Below are 20,081 nucleotides of genomic sequence, written 5' to 3' on the forward strand. Positions count from 1 at the left end.
ACGTGCTGGGGTCAGGGCTCACGTAATGAGCAAAGCTGAGGAAGTGCCACCACGACCCATTTTGCGTTGACCCTAAAAAACTTAGTTGAAAAAACCTAATTTATAAAGGGGTTAATGAAATAATTAATTTTCGAAGCGGGCTTCTAACCTTTAGGACCAAATAATTTCGAGGGGAGGGGGCGGGAGAGCAAGAGATGGGAATGAAGTGCCAAGATTTTGATGAATATTTAATACACCCTCCACGCTCCTCAGCAGCTCCCGCGCTTGGAGCGGCGCCAGCACCGGCTGAATCCGTCCTTTGTTAATAACCAAACCCACGCTGCTGTTGTGGGTTGGTGTTTGTGCCTCAGTCAAGCTGGAATCTGTCACAGCGGCTCGGGAGGGACGTGGGGCTCAATGAGCACCCACCCATCCCCACTGCCGGAGAAGGCACCGGGCTGAGCCCCACCCTGTTGCCCTAGAACCCTAATATATCTACATGTACACATTTATATTTTAAAATGTCTATGTATGTATTTTTTTCCCAGCCAGAAATAGCACAGGATACTTCCAAAGGCTTGTTCCTGCCGTATCAAGAGCAGAATTTTGCATTCTTTGAAATTTTCTTAATTTCAAGCAGAAAATAGCAGGGCACATACATTTCTGCAATTCCAGAACAAATATCTCCCCCCTCCGCACCTGACCGACCTTCCTTCAGTGGGACTGGAGGGGCTGCTCACCCTATTGGCAACAACATGGGATTGTCACGACATTCCAAATGCAGGTGGCAGGGCACAGGGATGTGAGATTCGGTACAAGGACAGGGTTACAAACCAGCCACGGCCCCGCTGGCCATCAATAGGCTGGAATTCTACCCCAGTTCTGCCTGCACGCTGATGCACAGATCAGGGAAATAAATAGGAAAATTTTCCCTCTGGAAATCCAGCAGTGCAGCAGAATCGAAACCCCGGCTCTGTGGAGAGGGTCAAGGTCCGGCCCTGGAGTGTGTTGGTGGGGAGGCTGTGGGCACCTGCCAGCCCTCCTCACTCACAATTAGTTTAACTAATTGGACAACAGCTCCAGCATAACTCCCTCGATTCCTCCACCCATCGGCTGTTCTGCATTCCGGATGGATGCGCGCTGCAGTGCGTGTGTGGTGAGCCAGGGCTTCATTGGCATTCCCGGCACATGCAGCCGCGGGAGAGGGCTGGCTGCAGCTACGGGCTCTCGAGAACTGCAGCAAGGGAACACCCCACTGGTCACATGCCAGGGAAAAGGGGAAGAGAGAGAGACAAACCCAGTTTTCATGTCGTGTTCCATCAGCTCATGCATAGCGGGGAGCGGGGGTCCTGCACAGGGTGGCGGGCACTCCTGGCACCAGCAGCACTGGCACAGAGTTTGTTAGAGCAGTGGTGGCCGTGCCAGAGCATCGCTGTGCGTGAGGTGTCAGTGCTGGTGCCTCACCCCCATCCTGGGGTGTGCCAGGGGCCCTGGGTTAATCTGGGAGTTGCTGCTGCCAGAATGTGCTCGTGGCTCCTGCAGCATCACGAGGACTCTGGTGCAAGAGGCACCAGCAGAGCTAGTGGGGAGGAGGGATCAAAGCCAGCAACATCCTGCTCTGGGGAGACAAAAGGGTGGAAAACCACTGGGATCAGACAACCTACAGCTCTGGGTGCCCATGGGCCGACTCCATGGTGCCAGCCTGGCTGAGTGCCCAGCTCTAAGGATTGGGGGTCACCGCTGCTGCCCCGTACCCCGGGGCAGCTCTGTTCCCCCAAACATGGACACACACCTGCCAAAGCACATGGGCATAGAGAGCAGCCCATTCCCACACAGGATTGGGCTGCTCCTGTCCCCAAGTCCTCTCTGCTGGCTCCAGTGAGCTAGTGCACGGAGAAGTCCCAGCTGGGAAGGACAGAGCAGGTCCGGTGGCCAGGGCTGCTGGCATGGCTCCACTGTGGGAAGGAGGTACACCCTTCCCTCTCTTCCCCCAGCACACCGTGAAGACCCTGCCCTCCGTGACTGCCGCACAAGGGCAGGAAAGCACATCCCAAATTATACCCAAGTCACCACCACGCTTTCCCTCATGCTGCCCCCACTGAGCTCAGTGTGGGTGGCTCCCTGGAGCTGGTAGCCCAAAAAGGGCAGGATTTAACACCTCTGGTGCTGTCAGCATAGGGTGAGTTGGTTCGGGGGAGCTGAAGCGCCCAGAGTGGAGTCCCTGGAGTGCTTCCCGCACCTCTCTCCATGTACAGGCTGTGGATGGAGTGGGAGCTGGTTTCAGTCCCCTCCTCACACTGCTGGGATGTCCAGGACATGGTGGACACAGCCAAAGCCAGTGTCGGGCTCCTGCACATTCCACACCTCTGCCCTGGCCGAGCCCCCGTAGCTGTGCCAGCCCCTGTCCTGCACTGGTGGCTTGGCCAATGTCCTGTGCCACACCCCAGCCTCATGCGGGACAGCCCCAGCACCACCGGCTGAACCTGGGCCAGGGTGATGCCAGGATGAGTCTGGCAGCAGAGCTGGGCACAGCTGCACCAGGGAATGGTGGGAATGATGGGAATGGTGGGGACATCTCACCTACCTGCCCTGCCCAAGGACGGCCTCTCCTATCCGGGAGCGGGGCTCCGGCACGCGGCCGGCACTGCCCCTGCACCAACCAAGCTAGGCCGGGAGCCGGCTCATCTGTGGAGGTGACAGGGAGCGGGTGGCAGAATTCCCAGCATTTCCAGGAGCTTTTCTTTCCTTTTAGCAGAGAAGAAGGAGTGCTCTGGCTTCATCAGTCACTCTGGTGCTGCTGCACAGAGCTGTTGGTGCCAGGTTGTCCCCTTGAGGCACAGATCAGTGCCATCTGGGCAAAATGCCATGAGATCCCTGGAGACCAGGGAGTTCTGCACCACATCCAGAGCCTCACAGAGCATCCAGAGCCTCAAGGAGTACCGAGCACACTGCAATCAACAACCATTAACCACTCTGTGGCTGGGGCAAAGCACGGAGCAGGGGCTGCACAGGGGAGGCTGGGCAGGGAGCAGGGGGCTGGCACTGTTAATCCCACACCGGGGGTCCCTCTGCAGTGGCACAAGGGTCCAGCACAGTGGTGCCCATGGGAGTGATCCCAGCCCCTGTAACTCCTGACAGACCTGGACCTGAAACTGAAATTGTTCCATTTCTTGTGCCAGACACCCACCCTGGCCACCTTTGTGCGGGACCAAGACCACCTTTAAAATCAGGCCTCAAGCACCTCTTACCTGCTCCTCTCTGCTCCCAAGATCTCTGGTTACATTTTCCTGGACATTATTTGCCAGTTCTTCCATTACCTACATGGAAACACAGCACAAGTGGACTTTGCTGGAGCGTGGTGCATCTCTCTTTGCTCTGCAGCCAGCAGGGCAGCTGAAGGGGCTCATGGGGGTGGAGAGCACCCAGCCCCAGTGGCTGCCCCCAGGCTCGGACACATGGATCCCCTTGCCCCTGGTGTCCAAGGCCAGGTGGGATGAGGCTTGGAGCAACCTGTTCTAGTAGAAAGTGTCCCTTGGCAGGGGAGTGGAACTGGATGGTCTGTAAGGTTTCTTCCAACCCCAACCAGTTTGTGATTCTCTGATCCCCTGCCAGTCCCTACAAGAATCAGCAATGCTAATGGAATGGATTTCACTGAATCTCACTAAATTAGAAAGGATTAGAAGCCAAGTAGTTTTGCACTTACTGTCATACATGAAATCCCTATTTGTGCTTGGTCTTTGCATATTAAGTGCCTTAATTAATTTGAGCTTAATATTTTTAAATTGAATGTTAAAATTAACCCATCAGCCCAGGTACACAGATCAAGTTTTTATGGTCTTCCTGTGTTTACTGTATACTTTTACAAGTGTTTTAAGATGTGTTGGATGTATTTTTTTATGTTTTACTTGTACCTTGGTTTCAAGGCAGATTTTAAAAACCCCAGTTGCAACAAACAGCCCAGCCCCCATAGCCATACCCCCGTAAGCTCCATGACTCTTATCTCAACTAATACCACCCCTCTGACAAGGAGGAGCCATTGGTTGACAGAGGTAACCTGTCAAAGGGAAAACACCAATCACCTTAAACTGTGGGCAGACTGTGGGCGGAGCAAAAGCTATAAAGGTGCAAGAGACAGATACACCTTTCTCATTTCCCCTTCCCCTCCAGCTTGCTAAACCTACTCCTTTTCAGGGGCCTTTAGAAATATATATATTTCTTTTTGACCAGCCTAGCACTGCAAGTTTTTTTTTTTCTACCTGAGGTTCAGAGCTGCCTTAAGCCTGAAGTTCCTGAATCCCTGCGCTCCTGGGGCATACCTCCTGAGCCACTAGGATCCCAAATTTTTATATTTTGTTAATTTTTGCAATTTTTCAATTTTTCTGTTTTAATAAATTGTTTTAATTTCTACAAAGAGTTGTCTCATTCCTCACACTTACCATTGAGAGCAGCTCTGACGTGGAGGTTCCTTTTCGCTCGCTTGGCACTTTACGTCCCAACGTCCCGTGATAAGGCAGAAGTGACATGTTGAGATCTCTCTGGAGGGGTGGGGACATGCCCTGCACAGACCCAGGTCCCGGCAGCAGAGGGTGCCAGGCACGGGCCCGCTCTCCTGCCCTCCCAGCAAAGGCTGCACGCAGCATCCATTTGCCTGTCCAGGACCCCCATTCCCACTGCCCCACATCTCGCCAGTGACAGTCCCTGGAGTTGGGCACATTTATCCAGTTAATTACTGTTAATCATGCATTTTCCTCTCTAGTCCAGGCTCCAGCAAAGCTTGTGCTGAGGACAGCAAAGCAAAATGCTTTGTTTCCAGTAGTTTTTTAAAATTAAAAAGCTCAATTTGTCTTAACATGACACCAACAGGCAGCACAGCATTCCTGGGCTCCAGCCCATGCTTCCTAGACATCCCTGCAGTCACAGACCAGGAAATTCAATTATCCAGCAGAACATGTCCCAGAGGCATCCAGATAATTGCAAACATAAGTACAAAATCTGCCACTAATTATTAAAGAAACACCAAATAAGGAAACCAAGTGATGGAAAAGTTGCTGCTGGTGCAGAGACCACCCCCACGTGCTGGAAGGGCAGCATGTCCCAAGGGTGTCCCTGTCCTGGTGGGACCCTCAAACCCTGCTGGGCTGGAGGAGAGGCACTGCCACAGCCCTGAGCCTGTCATGGGGCTCTTGCTTCCCAAGAAAGGCTGCTCCATCACCTAACACAGTGCCACGTGCCAACTCTCCCAAACTGCCTCCATAGGATTTAGCTGTGATTTTAAAAATGAAAAAAGAAGAAAATAAATTAACAAGGGCCAACCCCACAGGTGGATTTGGAATGAGGCTTCACCACAGTTGGTTGGTGCTGTCAGTATTTACCAACTGCTTCCCTCCCTGGAGTTTAGCTCTTCTCCCCAGTTTTCCAAGCTCAGCTGTTCATCCTGCCCATGATTCAGGTGCTCTTTGGATCCGTTCTCACTTTACCTCACAGACTCAAGGAACTGGGCTCTGCCTGGCTGCAAGACGGTCACCACCGAGCCCTTCAGCCCTGCCAGGCCCCTACAAATGATGCTGAAGGTGTATGTGGAAACATCCCCACAGCTCCTGTTTCCCTCCCTGTGGGCAGAGGGCCACCCCTTGGCACGGAGCGTGCTCCTGGCTGGGGCAGGAGAATGCTCCAAGCAATGATGCTCCACATGCTGACATGTGAGGGGCTTGGAAGGCAGCCCACATTTGAGGGCTCCTAAAGGGAAAGCAGCTTCTACCTGACAGTGTTTTGGCAAAAACAGTGTTATTTAAACACAACAGTTTATTCAGTCAAAGTAAATAATAATTAAATAAACCCAATTAAAATCAGGAATGCTCCAAAATATTCTCAGAAGTGTCTGAGCACTTAACTCAGGTCCTTGTGGGAGGAGCACAGGCTCATTTCAGGGCTGGAAGCCTTGGTGCTGGGAATGTGGACAGTGACCACCAGGCAGGGGTGGGATGGGATGGGAGTGCCTCTGCATCCTCCCCAGCCTGTGCTGCTGGTGTCAGCCCAGCTCAGCCTCCCAGTGCTGGTTCCTGGTCCTCAGGGTCCCCAGCCCTGGCTCCTGACTTCTGGGCTACCCCATGCCCATGGGGCACAGCAGAGCTGCCCTTGTCCCCATCTCTGCCCCATGCCCTGGGTCAGAAACAGTTGGAATAGATGTACAGGACTTGGCCAAACAGCCAGGGAGGGATCCCCAAATCCTCTGATTCCAGACCCGAGCACATCCATTCCTGCCGGGCTGTGGGGACAGGGGACACACCAGAGCATCCCAGCCCTGAGGCACAGCTCATCAGCAGGATGTGTGTCAAACAGGACTTAATTATATCTGCACGGTGACTTTTCCCCCATGTCCTCATTTCCCTGCATCCTCTAAACAACGTGGAGTGTCTTCATCCGCGGTGCAGCGCTCAGGCCTCCCGTGCTGGGCAAGGCTCTTTCCTTCCATCAGCATAATTACAGTAATGATAAACCAATGAAAACACGCTCTTTTTGAGAGCATCCTTAGGAAGCCCGGGATTCTGGAGAGCTGCCAGCTGCCCTCGGGGCAGGGCTGCGGGCAGGGAGTTCCCGCCTCAGTCTCTGTTTTGCCTCTCAGCTGGCAGAGCATTGCTGAAGGCCGCTGGCTGGGGAACCACAAATGTCACCCACGTTTGCACACATCTTTATCTGTTTTCCTGTGAAAACATCAAGATATGTCTGTGCTGCTGGCAACGCTCAAAACAAAACAAAGCAAAACAAAGCAAAACAAAGCAAAACAAAGCAAAACAAAGCAACACAAAGCAAAACATCGCCTCTCTGGCAGCTCCCAAATCAAGGAGCTGGGGGCGATGCCAAGGCTGCGAGGCAGGGCTGACCTGCGTGGTCCCTTGGGGAGCACCGAGGGCACGGGCTGAGCCCCAGCAGCCCCCAGGAGGCCGGTGCCTCTCACACCCTCTGCCGCGGTGCTGCTGTGCACGGCCAGATCACTCAGTCGTCGCTGGCCTCGTGTCACCAACTCAGCGCCAGCGAGCCCCACAAATAACTGTTTGCAGCCGTCATTAGCTGAAAACAAGGCGAATCTGCATATGCTTAGTCTTAATTAGGCAGCTTGGCAAGGAGCCCTCGCTCGCTGCTACCAAACAGCCATTTCGCTCACAAAAGGGTGACGGCAGCCGCGGCGTGTGCACACACAGACACACACACGCAGTGGATGGACAAACGCCGGCGAAGCCTCATCCTGTCCCGGCCCCACGGAGGGCGATGGGGCAGAGGGCACCCGGCCGGAGCTGCCCCATCTACATCCCCAGCCCGGGACCCACGATAGCGATAGCGGAGCTGATGGGAATAAAACCCGAGGAATTTCGCCCCACAATGCACCATCGCTAATTACTCAACTCTCATTTACCTCTCAAAGGCACGGGCGTTGGCAGAGCTCGCGGGGGTATTTCCATGGAGGACGAAGAGGAGGAGAGTCCGTTTTGGAGGGACCCGCCGGGGCGGGCTCTGGCAGCAGCCTGGCGCGGGAGCGGCGCTGGATTAGAGCTTGGAATTTGCGAGCGAAGCCCTCGCTCCGTGGGAAGGGAAACCGGGTCACGGGCTCGGCAGAGACGCGTTGTCCCCTCGTGCCCGGCAGCACCATGCCAGAATTGCCCGAGCTCCGCACAGCATCTTCCTCTTCATCACCATCCTCCTCCTCCAAAACCCTCCCCGTGCCGCCGCTGCCCAGAGGAGCCCGGCACGGCCCAGCGGCGTTGCTCCATTGTCGTGTGCACCAAGACAGCCGCGACGGGTCTGCCAAGGTGCCACCACTCGCCACGGAGCCGGGACTGTCCCCAGGGGCACCGCGGTTCACTTGGCACCTGCACGGCCGGCAGGCCGGGGCACCGGGGCCCATGGAAGCCCGGGGACGGGCTGCAAGTAAATGCTTGGCCCCAAAGGCAGATTTTGGCCAAAGCCATCCTGTTGTTCCTAACCTGATGCCCCCCTGGACATGGCAGTGCCCAGTACCTGTGCTGCCTTTGCCGTGCCTGATTTCAAGCTTTATCAATTTACAGCGTATTCTGCACAGAAGGGAATTAAAATAAGGCTGGGAATCACCGAAACATTTCACTTTTAATTGAACTAGAGTCCAAGATTATACAACAGGGAGGCCAAATGAAAGACTGACACCCAAGAAGACTCCTCTACCTGCCATCCCGAGGCAAACACTGGCGCAGGGCTGCAGCACAGCACGGCCATGCCATGAAACCTCTTCAACACTTCACCAGGTTGAATTGGGCATCAGGACAGACTTCAACAACAGCTTTCCAGCACAAGATTATATAAAAATACATGGGTTTATGGAGCTATTCCACTAAAAAGTTCAGAATTTGATTTCAGTGCAAGTCTACTCATTAACTTGAATTTCAATAATAAAGCACTTAACACATGCCAGCTCAATAATCCCACTTCCCTGGTTCCTGAATTTTCAATTTCATTAGGCCAAAGCACACAGAGAAGTCCAAAATCAATCCTGTTTTCCAGCCTCACCCTCACAAGCACAGACTGTGCCAAGGACTCTGAGGGTGCTTCTCCGGTGCTCCCATCCTGCCCCACACACAGCAAATCCCCACCAAGCACCTGTAACACCATCACCCACCTGTGCTTTTTCATTCTGGAAAGCAAAAAATGGGAGCAGATGAACTGGAAACCTGCTTTTTCTTGGGCAGAAAACACCTGGAATTCACCAGGAAGGTCTGACATGAAAGGCACAAAGGCAAAGTCCTGGCAGTGAAATCCAGCAGTGATCCTGGTGTGCTCTTGTTTTACCTTTCAGGATGCACCATCTCTGACCCAGGATGTCTGAGGTGCCGGCTCACCCCCAGTAGAACCAAGATGAATGTCCCTATTTTACCATGTCTGTGCTGCTCAGCCCTCAGGACAGCACCTCTGCAAGGTGACACTTTCTGCCAGCAGGAAATGCTGCTTCCCCATACAGCACTACCACACCAGCCCATATCAGGGCCATCAGGTGTCACCCCCATATCCAACATCAACCAAAAAGTTCTCTTTTAACACATCAACACCCGGTGAGCAGCATTGGAAGAGAAAATGCAAATTACAGGAAGTTTAACCCCTGTGGGGAAACGTGTACAGGCAAATTCCAGACTGGTTTCAGCTGGAAGGGACCTTAATGACCACACAGTTCCAAGCCCAAGGGACAATAGCTTTCCTAACAAACCAGAACAAAGCAGCCACGTGACAGCTTTGTGTGTAACTTTAAGCAGTCAGTGCCAGTTCTAAGAGGGGCTGCAGCTTTGGGGCCACATCCCACATTCTACCCTACAGACTCCTAGCTCCTTGGCACATGGAGCAGCACACCACCCCCAGCACCTCCTCACCCTCCACCAGGGCAGGTCCTGCCAGTTCTTTCAAAATTAAACCCCTTTTAAAGTTATTTTTCCCACACAATAGTTCCCAGCAAGCTTTTTCTCTGGCACTACTGTTAGAATCCTGGAACAGTTTGGGCTGGAAGAACTTTAAAGCCCACCCAGTCCCACCCCTCTGCCTTGAGCAGGGACACCTTCCACTAGACCAGGCTGCTCCAAGCCCCATCCAACCTGGCCAGGAAGGGATGCTCCCTGCTCATGTGCAACTCCCACTGGAAATCTCACATTTGGTCATTTACTGAAAACTTTTTTATTGTAATCAAAAAGTGACATAACAGGGATGTAATGTATTCTGCATTTCATCCGCCGGTGTTTGGTAACTGGTACCAGCTGCTTCTGCCAGGCAATTAAAAAAAACCCGAATGTGAAAATCTTCACAGTACAGTAAACTCCACCCAAACTAATTAATGGTGGTTAAAAAGAAGATGCCCCAGCAAAACCTTTCATGTTACATGGTCACAACTCACAATTCTGTACAAAATGTTCACTTTTATAAAGCTCTGATGTAAAAATCAAATAATCAAGCAGCAATATTTTAAGTGCAGCACAGGGTCTTTCATGTCATTATTTACAACGCTTGAAGTCGTTTACATTTTAACAAAATTCTTACAGATGACTTAGTAATTAAGTCATTTTTTCATTATCTGTCGGTTTATGTTGTGACAGATTTCACTTTTTGGTCATCTTTCTCTTTATCTTTGCTCTTCTTCGATTTTTTCTTCTTGTGTTTGTGTTTTTGGCTCTTTTCCAATTCTGTTTCATTTCCCACATGTTTCTTATGCTTCTTGTGTTTCTTGTGCTTCTTGTGCTTCTTCTTCTCTTTCTTTTTCTTCTTTTTCTTGCTGTCCTGACTCTCCCCTGAGCTGGCACTGCTGCTGTGGCTCCGTGTCTGGCTCTCGGAGGGGCTGTGGCTGCGGCTGCGGCTGACGCTGGGGCTGCTCTGGCTCTGGCTCCTGCCCACCTCCGTCTGCTCGGTGGGAGCCGGGACCGCTGCCTCCTCTTTCACCTTATCCACAGCCTTTTCCTTCGCTTCCTTGGGCGTTTTCCCTGCGGCCTCCTCTTCCTTTGCAGACACATTGCTCTCGCTGTCGCTCTCGTTGTAGTCTGGCACAAAGGCAGCCTCGTCGGTCTCGCGGGTGAGGTCAGACGAGAGGCGTGCGGCGCTGCTCACCGGCGGCTTTGGCTTCGCCGCACCTTTATCGCTCTGACCCGCCACATTCTCCTTTTCCACTTTAACTTCTGGCGAGTCCTGTTTCACAGGTGGTTTATTCCCACCTGGCTCTTTCTCCTTATTGCTCTTGACTTCTGGTACATGCTTCTCTTTCTCTTTCTCCTTCCCTGGGTTTTTATCCGGAGGTTTGTGTTCCTCGGCGGGGCGCTTGGAGTCATGCACAGCCTTATGCTCCGTGGGCTTGCGCTCCCGCGGGGGGCTGTAGCTGCTCCGCTTGGCCTCCACAGGGCCCTTTTTGGGCGGCTCCACACGCTCCTCTCTCGGTTTGCTCTTCTGCACTGCTGTGGAGTCTCTGATCCGGGATGGGGAGTCTTTCCTCCGTGCTGATTCACTCTTCTCATCCCTGCGCTTGGAACTCGAATGCTCCCTGCTGCCATCATGGTCAGACTTCTTGTCTCGGTTGGGAGTGAAGTCCTTCGCAGTGGAGCCACGGCCACTATCGTGTTTCTCTGAAGATCTGCCATCTTTGGAAGATTGAGATATAGTTTTTCCATTTCCTTGCTCAGCTGCACGTTCTGAGTGCTCTTTTTCTGGCTGAACACTGCTCTTCCTCTTCTCAGAACTGTCCTTGTCTGACAAAGAATGATCCCGGTCTTTGGTTTTGCCCTTTTCACTTGACACGGAACTTTTTGAACTCTTGGCATCGTGTTGGGCGCTTTCATAACTCACCTCTTTTGCAGCTTTCTGTGTTTTCTCCAGAGGCTCTATCTCCTTTTCAGTGTGTTTGAGGGGGTTTGGTGCCTTTGCACTCACAGGTTTGATAACACTGGCAGGTTTTCCTACACTTGGGGGCATCTGGGTGGTGGATTTGATGTCTTCCTCTTCAGACTCAAAGTCATCTTTATCCCACTTGGATTGAGGGACCTGGATCATGATAATGACATCCTCAGCAGGGGCTGTTATGTCGTTGTTATACTCCTCCAGGGTCTTAATGACAGTTCGTTTGGTGTCTGGCTTCTCCTCAGGCTTCCTTACAGGGCTTCCCCCAGTGGAACTCGTGCTGGGAGGAAAAACACAGACATTTGTAACGGGATGCACACACAGCCAGCTTTGAGAACATTTTATTAACTGGCTTGTGTTTCAATTCTAAACTCTCAGCATTTTTCCCAAGGATGTTCAATTACGGGAACAGACAAGAGAAGGGCTGAGTCCACAGGCTGAGATTATGAGCCATCAATTAATTTAGTATCTTGCTACTATATATTTAATTAACAAAGACACAAGATTATCAGATTAGGGACTGTCTGATCTGGTAATTCCTCCATGTCCTATTTCTCCCAATGGCAGATAAATTAGATATCCATTCTTCTTTCAACATGAAAGCAAGCAATTATGGAGAGGTACAGATAGCCAAAGTTTTATCCCCATGTCCCAGTGTTCTTCCTTAGAAAAATGGACATTTTAAAAGCTTTTTAGACTACCAAGACACTATCTGAAGTCTCCAACAAATGTCTTAAAATGTTTTGAGTTTGCATCACCAATGAACTAACCCTACCAATTTCCTGTGCAGTACAAACCGCTCGTTTTCCTTAACAACATCGGAGTTTGACCCAAGTACAGTTTCACAAGGAAGATTATGGATTATTCCCTCATTTAGCATAAATTCAGCTGTTCCTTTCATTAGGCACCATAAAGAATTGGAGGCACAGAGGAGGAAAGAAAGAAAAGGAAAAGAACTGCTGAGGTACCTGGTGTAATCCACAAGAGTTGAGCTAGCGCCATCAGCTGCCGTCACTTTCCTTCTTGCTTTTCCCTTTGCCTTTTCCGCTTTAACTTTGCTGCTGCTGGGCTCAGGTTTCTCCACAGCTTCTTTTCCAGGTGGCACATTTTCTCCGCTCACAATCTTTTTTCCAGTTTCTCGGTTAAGTTTAATCTTTTTGGACGGGTTGTTAAGAAAAGCAGCTTTATCCTTTTCTGGTGTCCACTCTCCTTTTTCCCCCTCGGTCTCAGCCTTCCCCTTGGGCGATGTTTTCAATTCTGCGGTTTCGGGTTTAGAGGCCTTTGTGGAAGCCGCTTCATGTTCTTTATCAACCTTTTCCTCTGCTTTTCTTTTCCTTTTCTCAGGTTTGGCATCGGAAAGTTTGCTTTTCTCAGCAGGTTTTTTTGACTTATCCTCCTTGCTGGAGGGCTTCTCTGCCTTGGCTTCTTTAGGATGCTCTTTCTTTGCCTTCTCCTCCTTGGCTGGTCTGGTTTCTGGGTGATCCTTTGCCACTTTGGGATGAGCCTTCCGTGGGGTACCAACAGCCTTCTCATCCTTCTGAGAGGAAGAGGTTTTAACACTGTCTGTCTTTGGCAGCTCTTCCTTGACTTTTTTCACAGGAGGTTCTGTTCGAGGGGATTTTTCGCGATCGGGGTCTACCTTTTCCTGGGAAGCTTTAGCTGGTTTCGCGACGTTGTCTTTCTTCGGAGCAGCCGCCACTTCAACTTTCCGCTTTGTCTTCTCAATCTTCGCTTTTGGCTTATCCTTCTCCTTTTTCTCCTTTTCAGACACTGGTTTAAAAGCAATGGAATCTGCTTCCATGGGCTCATCCCTTACAGGGGTGGCATCATCCCTGCTTGGCAGCATGAATAGAGAGTCTGCTTTAGCATCTTCTGTTGGAACTGGCTCTCTTGGTTTTCTTGCCCCTTCTAACAGCTCAACATTGGGAAATCCTTCATTCTCATCCCCTTTTCTTCTCTTCCGGTGTTTTTTATGTTTATTGCCTTTGCCATCTCCCAGTGGATTTTCCACCTCCTTCTCTTTTGATTTTGTAGGATCTTTGATGCCATGGCTCTCTCTCCCAGGCTTTTCAGGATAGTTTCCAGCTATATTACGATTCCTGTGGCTCTGCCCAGCGGGATACTCCTCCCGCCGTCCCCGAGCATATGGTGAATTCTCTCGTCTGGTCCCAGGTGGACCAAACCTTTCTGGAGAGAAGTTCTCTCTGTTCACCGGAGGCCGTGGCTGAGCGCCCACAGCATAGCCCTTGTAAAACTTCTCGTACCACTCTCGGTAGTTCCTCTCCCACTCTCTGTATCTCTCCTTCTCAAAGGGGTCTCTGAAGTCCACCGAGCGGCCATAGTAAGCCTTCATGTCATACGGGGGGACCTCTCTGTAGCGGTTGAAGTACTCGCGCTCGGCCTCACCCTGCGGGACAGTCCGTTTGGTGGGGGACTGGCCTCTGAACACCGGAGACCTGGAGCGGGAGTGGTAGCGCCTGTACGGGGGCGAGCGGGAGCGGGAGCGGTGATAGCCGTGGGACCGTGACCGGGAGCGGTAGTTCCGACTCTTCCCTTTGCCTCGTCTCTGATACGGCGGCGACCGCGAGTAGGAGCGGGAATGGGAGCGGCTAAAGGAGCGCGAGTAGGAGCGGGAGCGTGACGAACCTGAGCGTGACTTGGAGTAGGTGTACGAGCTTCTAGAGTAAGATGAAGCACTATAGGGAGACTTGGACCTTAAAAAAACACAACACAAAAAAAATAAATGAAGTTAATTCCTAACAGTCATTCTCCTCAAATCTTTTCCTCCCACATTTACTTTTTCTTTCCTCTCCACATGCTTATGTCAAAGCTTCTTTCAGCTGCTGACATAAAGCTACTGCAAATTGAAGAACTTGATAACATGTAAAAGTTTCTGCTCACAAGACAGAACAGCTGCTGCTTTGTTAGTGTCAGAACACACAGAAGGGTCAGTCCACTTCCACTCACTCTATCACATGAGCTACGAGAGCTACAGACAGATTTCAGGTGCTTACACTGGCCTCTACTGGTACGGGAACACGCACATTTGTCACTACTTGGCAACCACATGCAGTGCAAATCATTTTTGTTGCAGTAAGATGCAAAAAAGAGCAAATCTGAGTGGCTACAGTGCAGAATCAGACATTGAGAAAACACCACTTGGCCTGAAGACAGCAAAGCCCAATGTTAAAACGCCAGCTCGGTCTAGTTATCTTCACCCTTTTCTGGGAATTTGGATAGGATGCACAATCCTAATACTGCAAAGGACCTACAGACAGGCCTGTGGAACCACACTGCCAGGCAGGTGTCCCAACAACATCCTGCACATCCCTCCAGCTCGAGCCAAGGCAAGTGATGGCATTCCAGGAAAAATCCCATCCAAAATCTTCTGACCTCAGTCTCTAGTCACATGCCCCAGTGCCATGACTGGGAAATCTCCTGACAGCAATGCTAACAACTACTCCTGCCCAAGGGATTTCTGGGGACAGAAAACAGCAGCTACCCTCATATTTTTCTTCTACTACTTTTTAATGAATCATTTCACATGATTCATACATTCATTAGCATCATTCCTTCTCTCCAAGTCCCTCACCAATTTCAGATTTCCTTACAAATAAGTCTGAGCTTTTAATTCCCAAGAAAAGTTTAACAATGTCAACAAACAAGTGAAAGCCCCCAGACTGCAGTCCAGGTTCAAACATCTCATGTATCCATATGAGATGGACAAAATCAGAAATAAGGACAATTTCTCTCACCTATCTCCTCCAAACTGCTTGGAGTGCTTGGTTACAATCAGAATAGCGAGACGCTGAAAATCCAGCCCTTACAGCTATTCTGTTCCTGGTGCCCTCAGGGCTGTCCGGCAGTGAAGGACACCACTGCAGATACACCTTAGCAAAACAGACCCTTAACACTCCTCAGTGCCTGCTGCCCAACGCTAATTCAGTCACCTGAATCTCTGCCACACTGGAGTCAATAACCTGCGTATGACACTCCTGCCACTGCTCATCCCTCAATCATCCAATCCATCTAACGACAGGGAGGTGGAGTGGAACTCCTCCTGATTCCTCTAGACAATCTGCTTCTCCATTACGGACATGTAAAGCAGTTACCTGGAAAACGAACGCCTACGCTCCTTTTGAATCTTTTTATATTCCATCAATTCCTTAGCAAAATCATTTGTAAACTCATCAAGTTTGGACTTTTTCTTTTCCCTGTTAAAATAAGTTTGACCTTTATTACAATTATAGTTTGACCTTTATTACAAAAGACATCAAGAAACAAAACATGGCCAATATGAGAAAATGTTTACTGCATGCAATGCAAAAGGTGAACATCCTATTTAAGCAAAAACAGTTCCTACAGGTTTTAGGAAAAGTTTTAGAATTACATTTGTCTTGGTTTAGCTTTGCATATTTACCATCTGCAATGAAAAAGTATACTGGAAGAAACACTATGTCCCTTTTGCTTAGGTCAGATGCACTTTAGCGTAACCTCAGTCCAAAACGCTCCCCCGATACAGACATGAAAACAAGGCAACGTTAGCGAGCCAAATACTTACTCCTCTTTAAGCCTCCGTTGCTCTCTGTAAAACTCCTCCCTAGAGAGAGGAGGTGCTTGTGTCGTTGGGATGGTGTTTGAATGAGCCGCTGGCACTGCTGTTGGGACCCAAGCTGATGACATGTTTGCAGGAGCTGGGGGATATCCGGGAGGGGGGACAGTGTACCCAGCGGATGGAGGCTGCCCAGGTGGAAACTGAGGAGGAAACTGTGGTGGTGGTACCCCCGGAGGAAGAGGAAGTGCATGGGGTGGTGGAGGATACAAGGGAGGTGGAGGCACAGGCACAAAGACTGGTGCTGATGCTGGCAGTGATGGGGCCTGAGTCCTTTGGGCACGGTCACTGTGCGGGCGTCCTCGATTTGAACTTTAAAGAAACCCAAAAACACGTGTCACTGTTTGTCACAGCCTGCCCTGAGCGTACAGAGGAAAGCGAAGCAGCAGCACGGTGGGAGCACTCCTGGTTCTCACTGGTCTCCGGCTTTCTGTTCACTTGAGACTACACTCAGTCCTGGAGCCTCGTACTTGCCTTGCACATCCTCGCCCCAGCAGCTCCCTCAGCCTTCTCTCCTTACACTCAGCTTTGGGACTGCGGGCGAGGCTGCCATGAGACCCCCATCTCCCACGAGCCAAGCACCCACTGCTCCTCTGCCCCTCCTGGATACACCTTGAGCTCCACACTCCCGAGCTTCCAAGCACTGCACAGGAATTAACTCACCTCTCAGACCTCTCCTAAGCTCTCCCACATTTGCTTCCTGAGCTCCTGCGGTATTTGGCCTGTTCTTGTCTCTGAACTGTTTTTTTTTCTTGTTTAGTGGATTTGAGATTTTAGATAATCTGGGGGATGGATCTTGGATTTTGTTTTGATTTATCTTTCTGCCTATAAAAACAGACCCTTACAACCTGGCTGTAACAAATCTCTAACAAATGAGGACCGATTTGACACTGCAATAACAGATAAACAGGCTCCTCTCTCCAATGAGAAAAAGCAGGTTGGCATTTTGAGATGACTAAACTGCAGAAATATAAAACTGTCATAAAAATAACAGCCTCTAATTTTTCAATAATTTTCTCAATCAGTATCAACTAAGTTGTTAAGAAAGAATGTTGGAGGCTGATTTCTACTGGGAAATCAATTTCTTCAGCCCTATTCAGTCAGTAATCAAAAGGGTGCTTTTCCATCTGATCTTTTAATTACATTTGATTTTTACATGTAATTTTGGTTTCCTCAAAAAGTGTTCATTATTCAGAATCTTCTTTTCAATTATGTTCTGGAGTTTTATTTTTCAATAATCTCACTGTAAGCACAGGTCCCCTTTGTTAAAGCTAATTTAAATTAAGCCATTTGAAAATTAATTACCACTTGTATTCTCCACAACTATTATTTCATTATAAATCAGCTGTTGTCTAAGTGATGTGTTACAGACTAATTTAACCAGTTACAACTAGTAATACATTGAATTTCTGTTGAATACTTACAGTTCCCAGCCTGGCCGGCGAAGTGCACCAGCTCTCATTGGATGACCTGTTGCAGCAGGGACAGGAAAAAAAAAATCCCAGTAAGTTTATCTGAAGACAATTTTTAGAAGAAATTCTAAAATTGTAGTTTCTTACCAGTTGTGGGTATTGATTGTCCTTGAGGGCCCAGAAGACTTGGTATCGCTGGTTGTCTCAGTACAGGAACCTGATAGCCCTTGGGAATAAATGCAGACAGTCACAAAACAAGCTCTACTAGAACATAAGAACCATTGTATGAGTTGAAATAAAATTTACCTTCTCTTCCAACAAACTGCTGATTGATAAAGGGGAAGATTTGGAAAGCTCAGCAGCAGTCATCAGAGCAGGAGGCAAAACAGCATCAGCATCGCTACAAAAACAACACATTATTTATTATTGAAATACTGCTTTGAAGTGAAATATAGTACGTATTTTGAAATATAAAGTCCAAGGAGAGAAAAGGCTGATTTCACTTAATGAAAAAAATATTTTAAAATAATCACCAGATTTACACCTATGAAGTTGGCAGGCTCCAGAGGAAGCCATACAGAGAGCAAGCTCTCTGGAAAAATAGTTGATTAAGCAGCACTTGAAAGGATGAGAATCCATATAACCCATGCACTGGAAGATACAAGAACTGAAATTCCATTAGAAAATGTTTCTGTGCTGGTTCAGAGACTGCCTTAGAGGCTCCTCTGAATTGTGATCCTTGTACTGATGGCACAGCTGAGCCTGGCAGCCCTCTGGACACAGTGGCTCTGTGCATCCAAGGCAGCAGGATTAAAGGATATAACCCCTAACACTGGTACAGATTTTTGCATGGAAATATTACTTCCTCAGTACTAAAGAGAAATTAATGAGACACTGAGGTCTGATGGAACTCAATGGCTACTCTAGGAATGACTGGCCACTTCAAATCAGAAACAGTCCCTCCTTCAGGGCAAACCTTCACTGAGTGACTGGTAACGAAACCAAACAGAAATACTGCCAAGAAAATTCTTGCATGAAGTACAGGTTCTACTTACCAAAGTGTCCTCATTCCAAGTAAAAACAAAATCACAACTTCCACAACGACCTGCAGCTGTCACTAATGATACATAAGGTGCTAGCTGGGAAGCTCAAGAAGAATCTAACCTAAGCATTTTAATTTCTTTTATACTCCTGTTGATCTCCAGATTTCCTTACCGAAAAGGTCCATCTGGCTTTTCCCCACGGAGAGAAAGGGACACTGCTGAAGGGAGATCAGAGACAACCACAGAAGACGGATTCACTGGCAGCCCAGCTGCCATGGACGGCCCAGGGCCCAAGGATGAGAGGGCGGAGCGGGAAGCCAGGGAGGCCAGCGGGATCATGAGCGGGTCCTGCTGCCTGGCCATGGCCGGCCGCATCAGTGGCTGCAGGTTGCGCGTTATCGTTTGCCGCATCAGGGGGGGCGGTGGCGGTGGTGGTGGCGGTGGCAGCTGCTGCTGCTGCTGTTGCTGCTGCTGCTGCTGAATCTTACGGAGCCTTTTTGTGTAGCCAGTTTCATTTTTGAAGTTGTTGACAGCCTAGAAATAGGGAAACATGCTTGAAAAGGTGACAACAAACTTCAGTAGAAATATGAACAAAAGCAACCTTAAGAGGTAAATCACTGTGTTCCTGTAAGTGCTATTAATCCTAAACCCAACCAACACATAGCTATGAACACACTCCGTCAAACTGTGGTATCAATGACTGGTACCTCAGAGTCTCTGGATTAAAAGTACTTTGCTGTTAACACCCAATTTGAAAGTGAGGACATCCCACTAAACATAAGTTTGTCCTGAATTTACCAGATGCTCTCTAATGAGCCATAGGTTTCTGTAAAAACAGATAATGTATTTGAAAAGTAAACTTAGCCTTGTTTAGTTCAGCCTTGCTTAAGGAGATCTAAACTAATATTTTCGTCCCTTTCAGCTCTTTACAAATAGATTTTTCTAACAAAGAGTTCAGGCTAAAGTCACCACATTACCTGGCGCAGAAACTTGTTGGCGATTAAAGCATCGGGAGAAACATCTGTCTGATGGCAGGTAGGGCATGTGTGTTCCTCAGACTCCAGCAGTGCTGTTCTAATACCTGGGAATAATTAGAATATCAAAGTAGTTTTTAGGCAAACTGAGCAAACTTTTTTGGTTCTCATTAATTACAAAAACAAGCATATGATTAAAGGGGGAATATGGTCTTGAATGGAAAGCATGAAACTGTAAATGTTCTGTAATGCAAAAAATTGGCACAGGAACAGGTTGCCCAGAGAAGCTGTGGCATCCCTGGAAGTGTTCAAGGCCAGGTTGAACGGGGCTTGGAGCAACCTGGTCTAGTGGAAGACCTCCCTGACCATGGCAGGGAGGTTGGAATGAGACAAGGTATAAGGTTCCTTCCAACCCAAACCATTCTGAAATACTACAGAAGTTTCTAGCACACAGCAGAGGGTCAATATTTCACTGTGGTAACATGCAAAGATGCAGAGCAGACTGGTATGTGACATCTCAGCTGGTCTTTCTTCCACTCTAGTAACATGCAAAGATGCAGAGCAGACTGGTATGTGACATCTCAGCTGGTCTTTCTTCCACTCTAGTATAGCAAGAAGTCATTCCATGTTAATGAATAAAACATTTCAAAAAACCACGAGGAGGTTTGAGTTCTGA

General features: G+C 49.3%; 1 protein-coding gene across 4 annotated transcripts in view; it reads right to left on the bottom strand.

Moving 5' to 3' along the window:
• Positions 1-9,639: 9,639 nt before the first annotated feature.
• RBBP6 (RB binding protein 6, ubiquitin ligase) overlaps positions 9,640-20,081 on the bottom strand; it is a 29,176-nt gene continuing 18,734 nt past the window's right edge. For 2 of the 4 annotated variants that reach the window (XM_069030146.1, XM_069030145.1), the window contains 9 exons: positions 19,409-19,512; positions 18,604-18,965; positions 17,695-17,788; positions 17,536-17,614; positions 17,401-17,446; positions 15,926-16,288; positions 15,477-15,578; positions 12,333-14,078; positions 9,640-11,644 (listed from right to left, as the gene is read on the bottom strand). In XM_069030146.1, the coding sequence (XP_068886247.1) occupies positions 10,066-11,644; positions 12,333-14,078; positions 15,477-15,578; positions 15,926-16,288; positions 17,401-17,446; positions 17,536-17,614; positions 17,695-17,788; positions 18,604-18,965; positions 19,409-19,512 (4,475 nt within the window). In that variant the 3' untranslated portion in view covers positions 9,640-10,065. The remainder of the gene's footprint in view (positions 11,645-12,332; positions 14,079-15,476; positions 15,579-15,925; positions 16,289-17,400; positions 17,447-17,535; positions 17,615-17,694; positions 17,789-18,603; positions 18,966-19,408; positions 19,513-20,081) is intronic. The other 2 variants (XM_069030147.1, XM_069030148.1) reach the window with 1 other exon arrangement.

The sequence above is a fragment of the Aphelocoma coerulescens genome, chromosome 14 (genome assembly GCF_041296385.1).
Source record: "Aphelocoma coerulescens isolate FSJ_1873_10779 chromosome 14, UR_Acoe_1.0, whole genome shotgun sequence".
NCBI classification, from domain to species: domain Eukaryota; kingdom Metazoa; phylum Chordata; class Aves; order Passeriformes; family Corvidae; genus Aphelocoma; species Aphelocoma coerulescens.